The sequence below is a fragment of the Euprymna scolopes genome, chromosome 43 (genome assembly GCF_053919585.1).
Source record: "Euprymna scolopes isolate OS-2025 chromosome 43, ASM5391958v1, whole genome shotgun sequence".
NCBI lineage: Eukaryota > Metazoa > Mollusca > Cephalopoda > Sepiida > Sepiolidae > Euprymna > Euprymna scolopes.
In genome coordinates this window covers 23309000-23330715 of record NC_136524.1, presented here as the reverse complement: position 1 = coordinate 23330715, position 21716 = coordinate 23309000, and the positions used below count along the sequence as shown (strand labels likewise).

The 21716-nt window shown below is 31.4% G+C and overlaps 1 protein-coding gene across 3 annotated transcripts in view; it reads right to left on the bottom strand.

Moving 5' to 3' along the window:
- LOC145268236 (uncharacterized) overlaps positions 1-21716 on the bottom strand; it is a 188506-nt gene that overhangs the window by 24516 nt on the left and 142274 nt on the right. For all 3 annotated transcript variants that reach the window (XM_080123560.1, XM_080123559.1, XM_080123562.1), the window contains 5 exons: positions 19444-19586; positions 15914-16010; positions 14058-14170; positions 8049-8147; positions 1457-1522 (listed from right to left, as the gene is read on the bottom strand). In XM_080123560.1, the coding sequence (XP_079979686.1) occupies positions 1457-1522; positions 8049-8147; positions 14058-14170; positions 15914-16010; positions 19444-19586 (518 nt within the window). The remainder of the gene's footprint in view (positions 1-1456; positions 1523-8048; positions 8148-14057; positions 14171-15913; positions 16011-19443; positions 19587-21716) is intronic.

Sequence of the window (21716 nt, the reverse complement as noted above, 5' to 3'; positions counted from 1 at the left end):
CCCCTTCGAAGTAATCTCCTTCTGCTGTAACACACTTGTTGTACCATTCCAACAACTTTTGTGTGAGCTTGGGGAATAACCAAAAGCCTCTTGTGTGAGCTTGGGGAATAACCAAAAGTCACAGGGAGCAAGGTCTGGACTATAGGGAGGGTGAGGAACTGACTTGATGTCCATCTTGGTCATGACAACTTTTTTCTTTCTGATCTTCTCTGAGCATCCTTGGAACAAACTTTGTGCAAATCTTCTGCATCTTCAGTTCCTCACAAATAATTGTATGTACAGTTCCCACACTGACATCAAATTGTGCACTTATTAGCTCTATAGATAAAAGCCTATCCTTATCCATGAAATTCTTTATTTGGCGAATCTGGTGTTCTGACTTCCTTACTCGTCCCACACCTCTTATCTCTCACAGACTCTCTACCTTCCTTGAATCCCCTATGCCACTCAAAAACTGATGCTTGATTCATATGAGATAGTCCAAAAGCAGTCTGGAGCAATCCGTACGTTTTTGTTGTATTTTTTCAAAATTTAAAACAGAATTTTATTGCATATCATTCTCCTAGAGTGTCCCCATGTCTAGATTACATTTTTGAAATTCATCAGCTGTGATGACAATCAGGCTTTAGTAGGGTGTATTCAGATTCCTGCTGTGCTGTTCATTTGAACCTGAAATCATAAAACTTGGTCAGTCATCTCTTAAAATATATAGCAATAACATACTGAATTTTCAAGAGTTTACAACAATTTTAAATGCCTGAACAAAAACGTCTGGAAATTTATTAAAGGCATGTCATGTGTGCCCCCCCCCCACTAAACATGCAGTAGTATTACACATGTTTATAATTGTACAGAGTGAAATTTGTAGATAGTTAACCTGCTGAACCGTAGGTGCTGGAGAATGAGCTTGTGAAATACTGAAAACAGATGACCATTTGAACAAGGAAAAAATTACATTTAAATTAAAGAAAAGGGGCAGGGAGAAAGAAACAATGAGAAAGAAAAAGAAACAATAGAAAGAAAAAAGAGAAAGAATAAAGAAAAAAGAGAAAATTGAGGAAGAAAAAGAGAAAGAAGGGGAATAAAAAGAAGGAAGATGAAAGTGTGAGAAGAAAGGGGAAGAAAAAGTAGAAGATGAACGTGGAAGAAAAAAGAAAGAGGGAGAAAAAGATAAGGGAGAAAGAGAAAGAAAGAAAAGAAAAAGAGAAAAAGGTAAAAGAAAATGAGAGAAGAAAGAAAAACAGAAAAGAAAAAAGAAAAAGAAAGAAAAGAAAGAAAAAGAAAGAAAAGAAAAAGAAAGAAAAAGAGAGAAAAAGAAAGATAAAACAATTTCAATATAAAGCTGTTATACGCACTTTTTCTATTTTATTTTTATGGCCCTCTAGTTAGTATGAGTTAAAGGACTATCTAAGAAAATAAAAATAAAATAGTTTTTAAATAAAAATAGAAATTGTACCCTTCGAATTCTCAGCAATTCTTCTTCAGCTGTATTACAAGTGTCTTCTTTTTCACGGATTTTTGCCTAATCAAAAACAACAAAAAAGAATTCAGTTTTTAATGATTTTCTTAATAAACAACTGTTAGAATGTTTCTATCTTTTATTTGAAATCGAATAAAAAATGGCATAAAACACTAACTGATATTTTTTAAAATTTGTATCATGTGGATTATTCAAACTATTGTTCTAATCTTGGATTTTCTTCTCACAAGGTTTCAACCAATGTAACTTCCAACCTTCTTCAAGTATATCTTCTCAAAATCTGGAATCTCTGTCAAACGGAACCCTTTGTTTAATCCATGGGGATAGCATGCTATTGTTCCGACATGACTAGAAGTTCTGAGTAATTTGCAGGTCACCTGTACTGAAGATTGAACCTCCAACCTCTAGAAGCGTGTAACTTACAACTGAATTTTAACAACTACTTTATCCACTACGTCATGGACCCTTGCAGACATGATGAGAACAGCAGTCTGAATAAGCTAAATAACACAAATTATCAATCCTCATCTAAAAAAATTCAGAAACATGATATTTTAAAGTTTGACTTGACTTGCATGCATACTCCAGTGAGCTTCATCACATGCTAGAGAACTAACTTCTGCCAATTATCACAACCTTGATCTAGTTTACAACTGCCAGCAGCAGTACAGAAGTGTTAATCCTTACCTTTTTGACCCATCTTTTTGATGGCTGTCCTCTTCATCTTTCTTTATGTTGTCTTTATTTTTTCAAATAACCTTGATGAAGGACATGTTAATATCAAACCTCTTTTTAATATGTTCATTTCTTAGTCTATCACACAAAATTACACCAAGGATAGTTCTTGAACATTTTATTTCAAAGATATTAAGTTTCCTCTCATACTTTGCCAGCACAGTACATATTTCACTCTTTGCCAGCACAGTACATATTTCACGCTTTGCCAGCACAGTACATATTTCACGCTTTGCCAGCACAGTACATATTTCACGCTTTGCCAGCACAGTACATATTTCACGCTTTGCCAGCATAGTACATATTTCACGTTTTGCCAGCACAGTACATATTTCACGTTTTGCCAGCACAGTACATATTTCACGTTTTGCCAGCACAGTACATATTTCACGTTTTGCCAGCACAGTACATTTCACGTTTTGCCAGCACAGTACATATTTCACATTTTGCCAGCACAGTACATATCTCATGCTTTGCCAGCATAGTACATATTTCACGTTTTGCCAGCACAGTACATATTTCACGTTTTGCCAGCACAGTACATATCTCATGCTTTGCCAGCATAGTACATATTTCATGCTTTGCCAGCACAGTACATATTTCACGCTTTGCCAGCATAGTACATATTTCACGTTTTGCCAGCACAGTACATATTTCACGTTTTGCCAGCACAGTACATATTTCACGTTTTGCCAGCACAGTACATATCTCATGCTTTGCCAGCATAGTACATATTTCACGTTTTGCCAGCACAGTACATATTTCACGTTTTGCCAGCACAGTACATATCTCATGCTTTGCCAGCACAGTACATATCTCATGCTTTGCCAGCACAGTACATATTTCATGCTTTGCCAGCACAGTACATATTTCACGCTTTGCCAGTATAGTACATATTTCACGTTTTGCCAGCACAGTACATATCTCATGCTTTGCCAGCATAGTACATATTTCATGCTTTGCCAGCACAGTACATATTTCACGCTTTGCCAGCATAGTACATATTTCACGTTTTGCCAGCACAGTACATATTTCACGTTTTGCCAGCACAGTACATATCTCATGCTTGCCAGCATAGTACATATTTCACGTTTTGCCAGCACAGTACATATCTCATGCTTGCCAGCATAGTACATATTTCACGTTTTGCCAGCACAGTACATATTTCACGCTTTGCCAGCACAGTACATATTTCACGTTTTGCCAGCACAGTACATATTTCACGTTTTGCCAGCACAGTACATATCTCATGCTTGCCAGCATAGTACATATTTCACGTTTTGCCAGCACAGTACATATTTCATGCTTTGCCAGTATAGTACATGTTTCAAATGCATATACAGCAATAGAAACTGTCAATGAATTGAATTGTAAAGTTTTAACCAGATATGTTCATGAGTTCTTCCTGCACCATGTTTTTTTTTTTTTTTTTTTTTTTAAATGTCTAGAAGCAGAACTTGCTATTCATTTTCTTCTGCTAATATCAGATGAAGATCCTTAGGACCACTGAGCCAAGAAACACTTTTCTTTTCCTTTTTTAACTTTTGAAATCACTACTATATATTTGGTACAATATAATAATCAATATAGGATTTACTCTATAATAATAAATACAAAATCTGCATAAATTAAAATATCATATAAGTATAATTTATGACCGGGCAACACAGGGCAGACTGCTACTAGTAGATAATCTCAGAATTATTTCGATATATAATGTGAAATTTTAATAATGCTTTGCTGTCCGGAAAGTTTGTGAAACTTTCAACTTTGAAGAAAAAAATAAATAATTACAAGCTTTTTTTTTTTTTTTACGTAAACAAAAAAGCACCAGAGAGAGAGAGAAAAAAAAAGAAAGAATTATAGTACCTCATCATTCTTTGCTTGCCTTTTAAAAGTGTTCATTCCATTGAACTTTGTAAAATTGTTTTAAAGTCTATCAATTAGTTATAACCCTCTCCACACTTGTGTAACATTATTGAACACATTGTAGCCTTAGTCGCAATGTAGTCAAAGAATAGGAAAGAACTTCAACTTGCTTTTTTGTGCAACAACATTTATTTCCTTATTCCCCTGCTACACGGGATTTCTCATTACAGATGTGACATTTCTCACATGATCACCTTCTTTATCTCTCTCTCTTTTTTATAGTCTTTTTCCTTACATTGACTTCATTTCGCATTTCGTATGCATTTTCATACACGTGTCTGTGTTTTGTTACACTTGTAGGACAGTAAAATTTGAAAAAGTTTGCTACTCTAGGCGTCCCCACCCCAGGTGTTGGGAAGTAAAAGAAAAGAAAAAGGTATATAACAAAATAAAAGGAAGTCAGCAATAAACAAAAGGATTTATCAATAGACAATAGATACGAAGCTGTTCATTAGGATAGACAAAAGAAACTTTACATGGAATTGTCAGTCAGAGTGTAGCGGTGACTAACAATGGATCAGAGATATATTTAGATTTGGTTTTCGGGTACTTTAGAATTGACATTTAGTTTTACAATGATGAGGATTGAAAAGGCGCTTTACAATGTTTTACGACAGTAGTGAGTAGGACATTTTACGACTGTTGGACTTGGATATAAGTTGAAGTTAGGATGCAGTTGAAGATTGATTGTAGCTCTAAGCAGACAGAGAAATAAACTGACCAACCAAAGGAACAGCCTCGACAGTAGATATAAATGTGAGCCTTAACGTGCAGAAGGTCAATTCTTACACACACATGTTGAGAGTCCAACTTATATATATATATATATATATATATATATATATATATATATATATATATATATATAAAGCATTGGAGTTTGTGTTTTCTTTTTGTTTTACTATTTTATTTTTATACTTGTAGACCCGTGCGCTCTCTTTGACAATCGCCAGTGTGAGAAACGATAACAATACAGTCATAAGAATATAAGATGGAGAAGAAATCCACAACCCACTATGTTGGGGATACTGGCGGCGTCCAGTGGGGTAACACATGGTATCATAAAATAGATCTTTAAATGAATATTCAACATAGCAAAAAATAAATGATGCTTGACAGCTTTTGCCTGATATATATTGGAGTACAGATATTATGAAAAGCTAAGCTAGTTAAAAAAAAAACAAAAAAAAAAACAATTTACATGTGAAAATTTGAGTAAAACAAAAAAGGGATGAAAAAAAAATAAAAACACAAATATGTTACCAAAAGCAAGCTAAGTTACTCTTCTACCTACCTACATTACTACATATTATTACTAGATACATTATTTAGAATTAATGGTTCCCATATTATGTAACAGAGCGCATATGGGCATGTGTGAAAATATCAGCAGCAGCTGAAGAATAGCTGGCTAGTGAAAATATTAGCAGCAGCAGCCGTTGAAGCATGAATGCGAATTAGCAAGTTTGCATCACAAGAAAAAGAGAGAAAAATGCACCACATAGCTGAGAGAGAAGCAAGCTGCATGCCGGCAAAGATGGACATGTAAATACGAGGACGAGAAAACGCTGGCTAAAGGCTAGTGCAAGTTGGCAAGGAGAAAGACTTTTAAAAAGCGCATGTGTATGCAAAAAGACTTTTGCAATACAATCAAATGTTTTTTTGTTTTTTTTGGAGGAGCCACGAATAAATGCATTTCGTTTTCACTTAAAAAAAATGCTGAGTCGGATTTTCATTTTTTTCCTTTCTTTTGTTTGTTTGTTTGTTTCTTTCTTTCTTTCTGCGGCGTTATATTATGTTAAATTCTATACTAGGTGTGCTTAGTAGGTGATTTTTGCCCAACATACTCCTACAGATTAAATAAAGGATTCCGTTTAAATTTTGTGCAGATTCCAAAGTTTGACAAAAAGATTTCTGAGTTTGACAAGATTCACCTGAAAGTAGGTCAAAGTTTACATTGACGAAAACATTGCGGAAATAACATTCAAGATAAGAACAGTAGTCTGAATAATCTGAATGATCAATCCCCATCTCCAAAATTTATAAATATGGATTAACAGATGATGCTTAGATGCCTTTGAACCGTAAAGAGAATTTTTCTTTTTGTCAACATCTACTATTTAAGTTGCGTGCATTTTTCATGTTTTTATTACTGTTAAATGATCAGAGTGTATATGTACTATATCACGTGTAAATAACGCATGTATAAACGAATCTATTTACTGTTGACGTGTCGTCTATTTGTGTTCATCCCAAAACTGCCTGCCCGTGGAACACTGTTCCGCTGGTCTGCTTCCTAGTTGAATATAACATCAAATCCAATGTAAACAACTTCTTGTTGAACTATACCCATAAATAATCAAATTCTACCCAATCTACACCATTAATGATTACTACACTACTACCTTACATTTATTAACCCTTATCCTCGAGTGGCCTTCGGGTCTTGATAAGTGGTGACTCCCAAGTACAAAAAAAAAAAAAAAAAAAAAAAGAAGAAAGTATTTTGTGTGATCGTCTCTATTTATGTGTATATTTATAGCAGTCTATTTTTGTGTATGTGTGCATTAAACTGATGATGATGATGATGATGATGATAAAGAACATAAAGATGCAGCTGCTAATGATGTTGATAAACACCAAATTCTCATCCCTATAAACAAAATAAATCAAAGTGGATATTAAAATTAAGTAAATACAAATCTGGTTTCAATTCTAATGTGGCTGTTTTTAATATAAATAAATTCTCTTTTTAGTATGCATAGATACTTTATAGTGGCTAAACAAGTGTCTTTATGTTACTATGTGTGTCTGTCTGTTCATCCAGGGATATCTTACTAAGCACCAGCAGCAGGTAACCTGAAGTATTAGTATTGCATGAAAACAAGATAACTTTTTGTTTTAGAAAAGAAAAAGAGAAAAACTGAATAACAAATATTTTTAGAATTTAATTAAAAAAAAAGAAGAAATGAACAGACATTTTTAGAATTTAATTTAAAAAATGTAAAAAAATAAAAAAACTGACTAACAGACATTTTAGAATTTAATTTTTCGAACAAACAACAAAAAAAAATTTTTTTAGAGGAGAAGAGAGCTGAATCTTATAAATCCATCAGAAAAAATACTTTAACATTCTTGAGTATTATATAAGCAAAAACTTTATTTCTAAATAATTAACTACAATTTAAGTTGCTTGAAGCAATTAGAATTGGAAAACGTTCTGTTATCCAGGGTAATACATCATCCACTTTACCATTTTAAAATTAATTATTTTTTTTCAATAAATAGCTGAAAATGGAGACCATTTATAGAGATCAAAATAAAATTCTAATATTTAAACTATGTAATACAAAATAACTAATAAATTTCACTCATTTACAAAAAGATATTTTATTTTAAAATGGTACAGTGACTTATATCATCTTCCAAAAATTACTTAAATTGATCAAGAAGTTTTATTTTTAAAAAAGAAAATTAAATTTTATGAGTAACTGTAGAGTAGCTGTCTTGTGTGTCATTTTGAAAAAAAAAATGTCAAGAAACAAAGCTAACATTTCGAACTTGTGCAATTTATGTTGTAATGCCAGGAATTGCTATTAATTGCTTAAAAATATTGTTTTTATATAAAAATAAAACTACTTGATCAATTTATGTGATTTTTGGAATATGATATTTTCGTTTTGTCACAAGTATGTACACCATACATATTTTTTTTTATTTTTGTTTTTTTAATATAAGGAGAATTCTAAACAAGAACTGATTCAGCAAAGAATTAACAAAATTGTTCTGTTTACATAAATGAAGGTTGTGAACAACAAAATTAGAATGGAGTAACATTTTTATAAGCATCAACATTCATTGTAAGATTTAATAAGATTTTCAAATTCAATTTTGTTTTACTTACTCTAAGCTTTTCAACTTCAATTTGCAGAATATCCCTTTCCATACGCATATGAGAAACTTCATCAACAGTCATAGTTGTAGAATCTGGTAAATTATCCATCTGAGAAAATATAAAGTTTTGGTTATAGTAAGCTAATGTACTTCCTAACTTCCAGTGTGTCTGCTACCGGAAGCAGTGACAAGGCAAATCAGTTCCTTCACTTTTATTGTTCTTTAGTATTTCTATTGTGAAGCGATTTATTGAAATAAAATATAAGAAAAAGTCATTAAGTAAGATTCTGAAATATGTTATCAATATTTCTATAAAAATAAAAGAGTGCAGAAAGTGTTTTCAATAATTCTTAAAAAAATAAAAATAATTTCAATAATTCTTAATTGAAATAAAACCAAAGAAAAAAATTCAATGATTATTAAATAAAAAAAAGAAAAGATTGGAAAAACGTAATAAAAAAAAAAAGTACATGCACAGGGGAGATATAGGTGTGAGAGAAACAAAGCGAAGGAACTGATTTGCCTTGTCACCTCTTTCAGTAGCATCCACACTAGATCTTAGGAAACATTAATACTTTAGCTGAATCCTACCAAAGTTTTCATTTTTTTGTATTATTTCATAAAAATATTGTAAAACTTTTCATTGTAAAAAAAAAAAAAAAAAAAGAATAAATTCTATACCAAAAAATAAACAACAAAACTCCATAAAACAATTATCTATTATATAAAGGGTGACCTGTCTAAGTGTTTGTTTGTATGTCTACTAAAAACTTTTGTCATCCACATCCGACAGGTGGAAACTGGTACCATCTGAAATCTGGATGCATATTATGTGAAAATTATAAAAAAAGTGTCCTTCTGTGATAGTCAACCACTTTTTGGAAGAGGGGGGTCCCTTTTCCATGTTACTTTTTTCGCAAGTCACGCAGGCTTATTAAACTAAAACTATGTTTAAAACACTGATTATGCAACATCATATCCTAAGCACTTGTGGTCATGTGGCCAAAAGCGTTTGTCTGTAAGTTTTTCCCTTCTTCCCTCCCTTCCTCCCCTCTTTCGTGTTTCACGTTCAAGCCCGGCCACCGCGGTTCATTCTTTTTCTTGTCAAGAGGTTCCAGTGCACGGGAAACAAAAAGTACTCAATATCTGGAAAACAGATTCTTCTCTTCATATCCCATTTGCCAAAATATCTGGTAGGGAAGTTGTCACATACTTCTTTTTACATTTTTGTGTTTTTATCCACTTTTATGCAGGACTAGCAGAGGGAGGTGGGGGAGACATTGCCGGGTGTTTGTAAAAAAAAAAAAAAAAAAAAAAAAAAAAAAGCTGAAACCAGTACCGCAAAGGAGGAAAAGAAGGTGAAAAAAAGAGTTGGTAATTAAAAGACAGATTAAAAACAAAAAAAAGATAGAGAGAGAGAGAGAGGTGGGATTGAACTCGAAAAGGTGGGGTGGTTGGTCTTTTTCGCTAACCATTACGCCATAGCGCATAGTTAAATGAATGAGTTAGTAATTAAGTTAAGAATCACGCAGGTGCAGAAATGAACGTCTGGCTGGAGGCCAGTTACGCTTCTTGCTTTCTGCCATTTTATTTACTTGTTTTCCCCACCATGTTGGGGAAAACCAGAATTGTCTGATTTGATCAATGTGGAGAAAACCCAGTTGTCTGATATGAAGGGTTTCCCCCCACATTGATCAAATCTAATTGCCTTCAAAATGGAAGGCCAGACAGATGCCTTTGCTTCGATTAGTTCCGCTTTATTTATACGAGAAAGGCAAACAAACACTCGAAACGAGGGAAGTTTTTAGAACTCGATCAAAATAAAGATAGAGACAATGTCCATTTGCAAATCGGAATTATTACGATCTAGGTAGTAAAAAGAAAGTTCTCCCAGAATGTAACCAACGCGAGAACCTCAATGAAAAAAAGTCTTTCTTCAACATTCAAAAAATGTGTGCGGCCATTTTGCCTTTATATATATAGACTAGCGGGGGTACCCAGCATTGCCCGGGTGTTTGAAGGTGTGTATGCTCTTAAATCAAAAAAAAAATTTTGGTAGGTAGATAGGATCGAACCCAAAGCCCTGAGGCGAAGTTGGAAAAAAAAATGTGAGACATTAACCGCTTGGCCAGCAAGAAAGAGTAAGTGAAAGACATTTGAATATTTAAATAGAATTGACAGGTGCCCACTTAATGAGGTCAAATAGAAGTCGCGGAGTTAAGATTTACAACGACGTAAGCAATGGCTTATATTATTTTTCATTGGAATTCATTGAGACGAGTATTATTTATTAATTTTTATTTATTAATTTTTATTTATTAATTTTATTTATTGTGGACTATTATCCCCATCTTTTATTAGTTGTTTCACGATGTTTTGGCCAACTATTCCTCTGGCCTTCGTCAGGTGGTAACTGCAACGGATAGGAATGCTGAATCTCCTGACTGCATTTAAGCAATTACTGCCTTCCATAGTTGTTGTCGTCTCACCACGTTTTGGCCAAGTAAGCCCCTGGCCGGGTTTGGGTAGGATTGAAACCTCTATCTTCAGACAATTCTCACCTGGAACCGTAGAGATTCAATGTCTCTATCAACTGCGCCACGGGGCTCAGTCATTAATGTTGGATAAAACACATCTTTAAAATTGGCAAAAAAGCTGGGTTTGGATTCATTGAATCTCCTGACGTTTAGCAAATGACTTTATAAATACACCCACAAGGTTATTAAGCATGTCACCAACAACTCTGAACACCTTTTTTTATTTCCATACGTCTAACACACATTGGCATGTCTACAAAGTCAGAAAACAGGCTTTTAGAAGTTGACTTCGAAATTAACCTATTTCTGCCCAGGTCTTTATCTATCCCTCTTTCTCTAACCTCTATTCTTATCACTTCTTGCCAGGTTTTCCTTAACCTTCCCAGTGTGAACTGGACAATGCTACCTCAACTCTTCTACCCAAGAACTTTCATTCAGTCTTTTAACGACCATACCATAGACGTCTCCTGTCCTGCATCCATCTTATACTGTTCAGATTTAATCTTCTTCTGAGGCCATCAGATCTAAGTCTCCATTACACATCCATCACACCCATCTTCTATCATTTCTCTTCATAACCTATAACTGGCCAGGTCTTCATTTATCCTTCTCTCTCTAGGCCATCTTTATCACCCACTTCCTCCCAATGGTTTACTATGAAATGAACTTGCTATTTTAACTGTTCTACATCTACTAACCCAAGAACTCTCAGCCATTCTTTCAATATGATCATACCATTTAAAGCCTCTGTTCTCCACAAAGCATACTGTATTGTTCAGATTTCATCTTCCTCTGAGATCATCAGATCTAAACTTATCTTTAAGACGCACATTAAACATTCATCAGATCATTCTAATATCATTTCTTATCATACAACACGTCCTGAACAACCATTGTCCAGGTTTCACTTCCATTAGCACAGTGCATACATATGCCTGATAGATTCTTACCTTTGTGTTAAAGTGATAACTCTCTGCTGGTTAGTAATGACAGAAGTTCTCTGATAATTGTTAGCTAATGTTGTTTGTATTAACAACTATCCCTTAAAGTTGCATTTTAGTATTAGAGTGTTCATAGAGATTTTCAATATCTTTTCAAAGCCTTCTCCAGACAAAATACAAGTTTTCAAAACAAAATTTGATAATATATATATGGTATAATGATAAACCAAATAACCAATAATATTTTAATATTTAAAAAATATTTTAATAGTATTTATTTTAATTTTGAATTTCACTTTGGCTGCATCTATAAAGTATATGGATAACATTGGATAGTTTTGTGATAAAGGGGCGTAACTCTTGTATTGCCAATACTGGAAATATGATTCCAGAAGAAGAATGTATTTATATTGATTTTATTTAAAAATTGCTTGAAATATTTTAATATTTATTTCAATTTTATTTTTCTAACACAAATTTTTACTGAAAACGAAGAATACAATTTTCAAGCCCCTTTCAAGATATTTCCTATATTTTTCAAGGTAATAATAAAAATAAAGGTTTTTCAAGATAAAGCTCCACATTCAAGGCCTTTTCAGATCTGCATAAACCCTGTATTATTCTTAAAATATTTGCTTTTATCAGTATTTATTGTTTCTATCGGTACTTGTACAGTTTAATCAAGACATGATAAAAAAACGAAAATAGCGTCGAAAAACGGTTATAATGTACATATCTGTTTTGGACTGGAGATCTCCGGAAAAAAATTTCACTTAATTTGATCGAGTAGTTTTTTTTTTTTTCAGCAGAAAAACATGTTTTTATGATAGCATGTTGAAGGTAGCCATCTTTGAATTTTTTGAACACACCATGGGGAGATAACTCAGTTTAAAGCGCAGACACTGCCTCACCATCTTTAATACTAGCTTTTCTTAAAAATCAAACCTTTTGTTCGGTATCATAGCAAACTGTTTTTTCACTGTAAAAAAAAAAATAAAATAAAAATAAATAAATAAAAAACTACTTAATGAAATTAAGTGAATTTTTTTTTTCAGAGAACTTCATTCCATAACGTTTACATACAATATAACCGTTTTCAATATTTTCATTTTTTAATGTCTTGATTAAACCGTACAATTCCTTTCTATTTCCTTCAGCTTCAGTCTGTGATCAGCAATGAAATCTACTCCATGTTCGTATCAATCTCATTATTTTTTTCCATGCTGCACATATCCTTAACCTTCACTGGACAGATTTTAGTTCTTTGTATCATCACACATGCCTGGTAGATTCTTATTTTGTTCACTAACACTCTATTGTAACAACAAAACTTCTCTGAACTTAGTTCATTAATTTCTACTAACTTTTTCTGAATAAATATCTACAATTTCATGCTAATGTTCCATGTTTAAAAGAATTTTGAATAACTTTTATTTTGAAAAATATTTCATTAAATGGAAGTTTTTTCCCCAATATTTGATGACCCACAGCTCCTTGAGGCAAAGGTTGCCTAATAGATGATGTAATCCCTTATGACGCCATGAAGGATCTTTCTTGTATCTTCAACAAAGTGATGACAGAATATGCTATAACCCTCATAACAGAAGCATATAACTAAATTAAAGCTACATAAAATGAGTGAAAATTACCAGTAAAATCTTCCATTATATTATTCAATAAATATATTGTATCTTTACACATTTGAAATTTAGCATCAAAATTTATTTTCATTTAACTAACTTTAGAATAAGTTTTTGATTAAAAACTGATCAATGATTTTTTTTATTAAGCAAATTTCAAGGGTTTGATGTCAATTTATTATTACTTTTTTTTTTTTACAAACGAAAAGTGGGATCACCACAAAATCTTCCAGTAATATAAAGCAATCTACATTTTTTTTTAATTCCTCATTAAAAAAATCAGTCAAGTATACAAGTTTTAGACTTGTATCTTTAATTAGTAACTTTTTATAAAAAGGTTTTGTAAAGTTTGGTACATTTGGTCCATTTTGCTGCTAAATTGGACTTTGGGTCTTGTTTACATGTTAAAAATAAGAGTTTTTTATGGGTATACTGATGAAAACAATTTTAGTTTAATTTGTATATCATGAATCATAAGTTTCAATTGAGTTAATTGCTAAAATAAAACTTCTATAAATAGTCAAAGTTGCTCTTCTGTATCATTGCTACACAATTTTTTTGTGACTGTATATGATTTTCATTAACATCTAAGACTGGGTATATATATATATATATATATATATATATATATATATATATATATATATATATATATATATATATATAAAATTATTAATTGCATTTATATCATCTTTCTTTTAATGGATTTTGACATTTTATATTTATAAAGATTTTTTTTGATTTTTTTTTTTACTTATTTGAATTTTTATATCTTCAGTTATACAATGCTTAAGTTGGCCTTGTATTCCAAACGACCAACTTTGGTAATATCACTGGAAGACGAGGGGACATTTTAAACTTTTTAGCAAAGCAGAAATCTAAATAATAGAAGTTGGCTGACCTCATTTTTGTGCTGTGGATTCATTTCCAATTCTCTGTGAACAGATGGAGATAGATTATCTTCAGTTCCATTTGGGTAAACTTGACAAACTTCATGAGCCAATCTTATCACTTCTGAAACACAGAAATAAGATAAGTTAATAAAATTTTTTTATGATGTACAAAATCAAATTCTTTCAATCTTGCTTTTTTTTAGTACAATGTAAAAAAAAAAAAAAGTGATTGTCCAGAACAAAATTTTTACAAATCTGTATGACGTACATACCTGTGATTAAATGAAAATATCATATTCTAAAAATCATGGAAACTGATCAAATAGTTTTATTTTTAACTAAAAAAAAAATCAAGTTTTGTGGGTTAAGATAGGAGTAACCATTTTGCATCGCCATTTTGAAAATAATCTCAAGAAACAAGGGGGATAACTAGACAATAATTCCAATATGCAGGATTTATGTTGTAATATCTATGAACTCTCATTAATCACTTTAAAATGATTTTCTTTATAAAACTGCTTGATCAATTTATGTGCTTTTTGGAATATGATATTTTTGTTTTGTCACAGGTATGTACATCATACAGATTTTTCTTTATTTTGGTTTTTTAATGTAAGGAAAATTGTGGACAAGAATCATAGTTTTAATCAAATATCTCAAATCTAAACACTAGATTTTTCATGAAATGTTCAGTTCATTCTTGGTAAATTAAAAACAAACTATTTGTTGACTAAAGTAAGAATTGAATGTAAAATCTTGATTATATTTTTTCTTACTTTTTTTTATTAAATAGTCAATGTTTATCAAGGTCTATAATCCATTCGAAGATAAGGGTTAATGGTTTGCATCAGATGGATGGTGGGACATATCTTGAGGATTGCAGACCATGGTTGGATTTTGGTGGAAATTGATTACTTAATAAGAAGGTCCAAGAAAAATTTGTCAACATTGGACGTGAAAATGATCATGCTGTAGTCAACTGGGAAACAGCCTTGTGGTACTGTGTTCCACAGACGGGCAGTTCTTGGAAAGAAACGCTGCTCATGGAAGTTCCGTTTAATTTCAGATCATCAAAGAGAGAAAGGAAAATTATTTACAGCGATTGTAGGTAGACATATTTTGATTCTTGCCTAGAATTCCCCCTATATAAAAAACAAAAATAAAGAAAAATCTGTATGATGTATGTACATGTGACAAAATGAAAATATCATATTCCAAAAATTACGTACATTGATCAAGTAGTTTATTTTTATAAAGAAAATCAAATTTTTTGAGCAACCAAAAAGCAGCTGCCTTGTCTCCCATTTTCAAAACAATCTAAAAACAAAGGACGATAACTCAACAATGATTTAAACTTGCAAGCTTTATGTTGCAATCTCTATGAATTCCCATTAATTGCTATAAAATAATTTTTTTCATAAAAATATAACTGCTTGATTAATTTACATAATTTTTGGAATATCATATTTTTGTTTTATTACAGGTATGTACATCATACAAATTTTTCTTTATTTTTGTTTTTTTTTAATATAAGGGATAATTCTGCATAAAAACCCTTGTTTCTGCTGTGAATGTTTTAGTCCAGTTCTAGAAATAAACGTGCAAATTTAAATATTTTATGACTCTTCCATTTACCTGCTTTCCAGCTGACTACAATATGGCCGACTTCAAGTCCAATGTAAACAAGTTCTTGATGAGCCGTTCCCTTTAAGAAATCCAATTTATCAAATTTACACTTCTAAAGATTTCTATAATACTGTCCTTTTGACTAATGCACACTCTTTAACCCTTATCCTTGAGTGGCCTTTCCTTTGTAAAAAAAAAAAAAAAAAAAAAATGAATAATTTTTTTATGAAAAACGTACCATCATAAGATACCATTCCATGTTCATCAACTGTTACACAAGCTCTAATTTGTGCAAGTTCTTGAGGAGTTGGTTGGAATCCAAGACATTGCCAGACCTGGAAATAGATTTAATAATTAAAAAAGGTTATTAAAATGTTTAATCAGTTTTATTCATTCATGTTCAACACATTTTAAAATTAAAAGTTATCATTTGTGTAAGGTATGCATACATAATATACGCAAGACTGATAATTAGCATGTAGACAGGACTGTATCAGTGTTCAACCTTTCCAAGATGGGAACAACATTTGGAATAAAGGTTGCTGAAATTAATCCGAGGTCTGTTGTCCGTGGCAGAATTTTCGTTGCAGCTTTCTGTCCAACAGGATCAAAGATAGGTCAAGTGTGTTCCTTAATTGGCCAAATGTTGTAACCCCATAGAATGGCATTCATCACTTTTGTGAAGGTATGTCTTCCTTTGTCTGGCAAGAGACAAAGATGTTTGTTTCGTCCCTATGTTGTTCCTATTTACAATGCCTCCCCACAGGACAGAGTTAGACACCAGGGTCGTTTTTTAATGTGGAGAAACGGAACAAAAATAAAAATTGTCTCAGTCGTGAAGGATTTCTCCTCCACTGACAGAGAACAAGAAATTGAAGTGCAGTATCTGAAGAACAGATACTACACTTTGATCTTGTTGTTGTTATATGTGAACATACACCAGATAATGTGTTCTGTGACATTTTGAAAACCAGTCGATCATACGTAAATACATTTAAAAACAGATACACATTGATTAAGACACTTGTTATGTACACATGTATATACCCCCCCTCCCCGCAGGAATACAACATATCCCTGTTTGGTGCAGTTTCAAAACCCCTCTATATTACATATGATGATTTCTCTTTTAGTACCAGCAGTTCTTAATTCCGCTCTCCCCCCCAAATTTTAATCCACTTTCAATAAAAGTAAACGATTTGACTAGGAGTGCTCATAATTGTAAGCTAGTCAGCAGCTGGAGCAGCTGGAGCAGCAGCAGCAGCCATCACTGTTGGCTGTTTACTTTAAAGTGGTAAGTTTTATGAACTAGGTTTTTTTGAAAAATAAATTTTTTGTTGAAAATTAATATGGCTTGTGATTCTTTTATAAAATTACCTTCAATGAATATTGGTTTTCAAATATACTTAACTTTCAAACTTAAATTTTAGCAATAAATGACTTTATAGCTGCCAATAAAGAAAAAAAACTTAGGATTCTACTCTTTTAGGCGATTCTGTGTAAATGCCCTAAAAAAAAAAAAAAAAAAAGTGGTAAAAAAGAAAAAGATGACAACAAAAATAATTTAGAATTTAGAGTTGGAGGAGGGAATCATTTTTGCACATAAATTTAATGCATCCCTCAGTTCCCAGCCATTCTTGCCTTTAGAGCAGTTGGTACTCCAAATTCTTTTGATATTTTTTCAGTTTGAAAAGTTAGTAAATACATAAAAAAATTATACTACTACTAAATCTAGATATGAGGGACAAGTACCTTTCTTGAACCTGTTTTATCATTAACCTTTGACTTTGAAAAGTCTCACTTACCCCTACCACTAATCCAAAGTCTGGCACCCACTTCGAAATAAAAACCCTTTCATAACTACCACTAAATGGTTAGCGCATCATTGTACAAACTGTTTTAAAGCCACACATAATCGTCTATAAAAAAAAGCACAGGATCTGTCTCTCATAATAAAATAAACTGCCCTAAAATGCTAGAATAACCCAGAAATTGTGGATTATTTTACATTAAATTTATAAGTGAAACTAATTTTTCCACTCTATAATAATTGTTTTGTTTTTTTCCCTGCCAAGTTTTCTGGGTGTTCACATGTAATTTCCCCTAACCCTACCACCAGCCAGTTTTTTTTGAGCAGCAGGCATCTTCCTTCTACAGAGACTCTTTTAACACCACACATAATTGTCTAAAAAAAAAAAAAAAAAAAAAAAAAAAAAACGTTAAAATAAGCCTCTAATCGAAGATTATTTTGCATTAAATTTATTTTTTATTGTTGTTTTTTACTTTTTATTTCTACCAAGTTTTTCAGTGTGTTCATATGTAATTGCCTAAAAAAAGGAAGAATCACATATTTTGAGGAGGTAGGTGGAGGTGATTTATCAGAAGGCGTTAATCAACAATAATATCAGAGAAATATTGCAATATATTCATTTTTAAGCAGTCCTTGTATTAGGTTTCAGTTTCTTGTATATAAAATGCATTACGGTTTAACTGAGTTCTTTAACTTTGTTTTCTTTAATGGATACATGGAATTTTTATGGCACTGCAGCATATTCATACTGCAGATTACTTGGAAACCATTCATTTTTTGAGATTTTCAGAGCCACGTTTGGATTCTTTGCACTCTATTGAAAAAATAGTGCAAAAAAAAAAAAAAAATAGCAAAACGCCTTTGGTCTTAAAGAGGGAAAAATATCCAAACAGGCAAGTCACAAAAAATGTCATAGCTTCCTTAATTTTAATAAGATTTAAAAAATTTTAACAGATTCTTTCTTAGATCTGGCTCTTTTTATGTATACCCGTGTTAAGATATTTAAAGCAATCTTAATTTTTTTCATGTGTATTGCTGCTTGATCAACTCATATGATTTTAGGAATATGATATTTTTGTTTCATCATGGGCATGTGTATCATACACATTTTTCTTCCTTTTTTAATAAGTTTATTTTTTAATAAGTTTCAAATAAGTTTGATTTTTAAACATGAAAATCAAAATTTTATGAATAAGACAAGCGGTTGTCTTGTCTACGATTTTGAAACAATCTAAAAAGAAAAAAAAGAAAAAAGGGAAGTAATTCAATGATTCAAACTTGTGAGATTTTTGTTTTAATGCCTATGGATTTCCCTTAATTGCTTAAAAATGATTTTCTTTATAAAAATAAAGCTACTTGATTAATTAACATGATTTTTGGAATATGATATATCTGTTTTGTCATGAGTAGATAAATCATACAGATTTTTCTTTATTTTTGTATTTTTTTTTTTTCAAATACAGTAGAACCCCAGAATACAGTGGCCCTAGGATAGTTTTTTTTTTCAGATTACAATATGGAATACAATGTTTTTCTGGCCCCTTGGTTATAGTTTTTACCCTGCATTACGGTGTTATTTATAATGTTATTTGATTATATACATGTTTATTATATACTGTACTATATTTTATTATTAATTTTTAATATGTACTGTATAAAACCTTTGCTTAGGCTCTGTCATATGGCGATTTCACCTTACAATCCCAACCCCAGAACAGATTAATGCTTTATCCCGGGGGTTCTACTGTATAGGAGGAATTCTGGACAAGAACCAAAGATACATTTTAAGGGTGGTGTTAAATGATGCAGATAAATTTCTCAAGGCCTTATTAAATTAAAATGAAAATTTATTGTAGGTCACAGGATTCACTAAATTAAGATACCAGCATCACTTCTAATGTTCAATACTAATTATGTAGATATTTAACAATTTATGTTTTTTTTTTTTTTTGTCTTACATCTGTCATTTCTTTCATCTTGACCCGAGATGCTTCTGACATGTTGTTAGCATTATTCTCATCATCTTGTGTGTAAGCGTTTTCATCAGGAGGCGTTGCAGGTATTTGTGCTACGGCTGAGGCAGTTGCGACTGGACCATTTTCTGAAAATAAAAATACAAAGGCACATTTTAATTCGCTTCTACTCTTTCTGGTTAATAAATCAAGAAAATGGAATCTACTGAGAACAAATCCATGATTTCAAATACATAAATTATGTAAACGTTCGTGTGGCTTAGAAAACTGCAACCGTGTTTCGGCAAGATAGCGTCATCAGAGCCAGAGTAATTATTTTGGTTCTGATGAGGTGATTTTGTTCAAGCAGGGTTGCAGTAGTGTAAGTCACACAATTGTTTACATAATAAACATTTATAAAGCTCTGGTTAGTATTGAGCACTTTTGAAAATATTGGTTTTAACTTCATTTTAGAAATACATCTAAATTTGATTAATTATATAATTGTTGGTTCTGTACAATGGAAAGAAATCCAATAAAATGCTTAATTATTCTGTAAGAGCAAAATATTTATGAAACTTTTGTAAAATTCATAGTGTAGGGACGATTCTAATATTTTTTCCAGATTCCAATACAATCACCGATTCTATACTAAATTCCCGATTCCGATTTTTTTTTTTATAAATTTCTAAATATTTAACTGTAAAGTTGTTATTTTTTGCAAATTATTGAAAAACAAAAACAAAAAAAAACAAAAAAACATGTTAAATGTACAAATACTTTCTCAAATGTAAAAATACACTTATGGGGGATGATCTATAAATTTTAGTTTTACTGATAGTTTAAAATCAATAAATATTTATTATTTTATAATTACTACCAGCAGTGGAAGATTTTATTTTAAACAAAATGAAAACAATTAAAAGAATCGTTTTTGGCATCGGAAAATAGGCACACAATTTTTGATTCCCGGTTTCGATTACTTGTGCCAACACTAATATATGCTAAAAAGAAGACAACTAAAAATTTAGTTAGCCATATCTCATTATAAATAACCCTATAAGCAATTTGAAATAGGGCATTTTCAAATGAGTAAACTGGTTGAAGGCTGGAAAGAAAAAAAATCATGCCATTTTGGAGTTACTAAATTTTTGGTTGTTTTAGTTATAACTTTTATTTGTGTTCTGCTACTTCTAAAGATTTCCAACCGAAATTACTCTATCCTTTACGGACACTATATATATATATATATATATATATATATATATATATATATATATAAAATAAAAAATTACAATAAGTTTACCAAGGTAATCAAAATGGTAAACTTAAAATATATTATAAATATTAAATCCATTCATGTGAAATCTTTTTATCATTTTTCTTTTGCCTCCTGTTCCCCTTACCTCACCCTTTTTTTAACCAAGTAAGATCTGTGATTTACTTGTAGTTTCATTAAATACTTTTATATGCAAAATCCGATCCTGCATTTTGCTAATTCCTGCCCTCTGATGAGAAGGAGAGTATTTCTTCGAAACTCTGCGGATTAAGGACTATCCACTTATCTTGTGCTTCCTTTTTTAAAATTAAATATGTTTTTAACTCTTTTTCAAGATGTCTTCTAACATGTTTTATTAATCATCTGTTCATATATATATATATATATATATATATATATATATACACACACACACACTGGTTGTATAGTTTGGTTTCCTAGATGCAGATCCACTGAAACCTTTGCGTTTATTAAAAGGTGCAATATTGCTTCTTTTTTAGCTCTGATGATGTGGTCCCTCTGAATTGAGATTCCACTGAAGCATGCATGCACATATGTAGCTAATAATGCTTGTATTATAAACATACTATATACTTCTTCTGTCCTCCATCAAGCACTTTTTAATAAATGGAGAGATTTCAGTGGATCTACATCTTTGAAACCAAACTATAACACCATTAAATATATATCAGTTCTCAATTTTAGGGATTTTATTATGGCCATGCGGCATTCATTCCAACAATGAAAATCAGACAGATTTATCGGTGAAACTCATTGTTTTTTTAAATGTTATGCATACTATGCTATGTAGCAACAACAAAATTATTCTTTTTTAAACCTAAAATTTATCTGGAATAAAATAAAATAAAAATTATAACTATGCATGCAAATAATTAAAAAATAGATTGACAGTAGCATAAAAGGATTTTAAAAAAAAAAAAAAGCATAAAAAATCTTACGATTCTTTTAAACATTTACTTTAAAATGCTTTGCTAGAAAA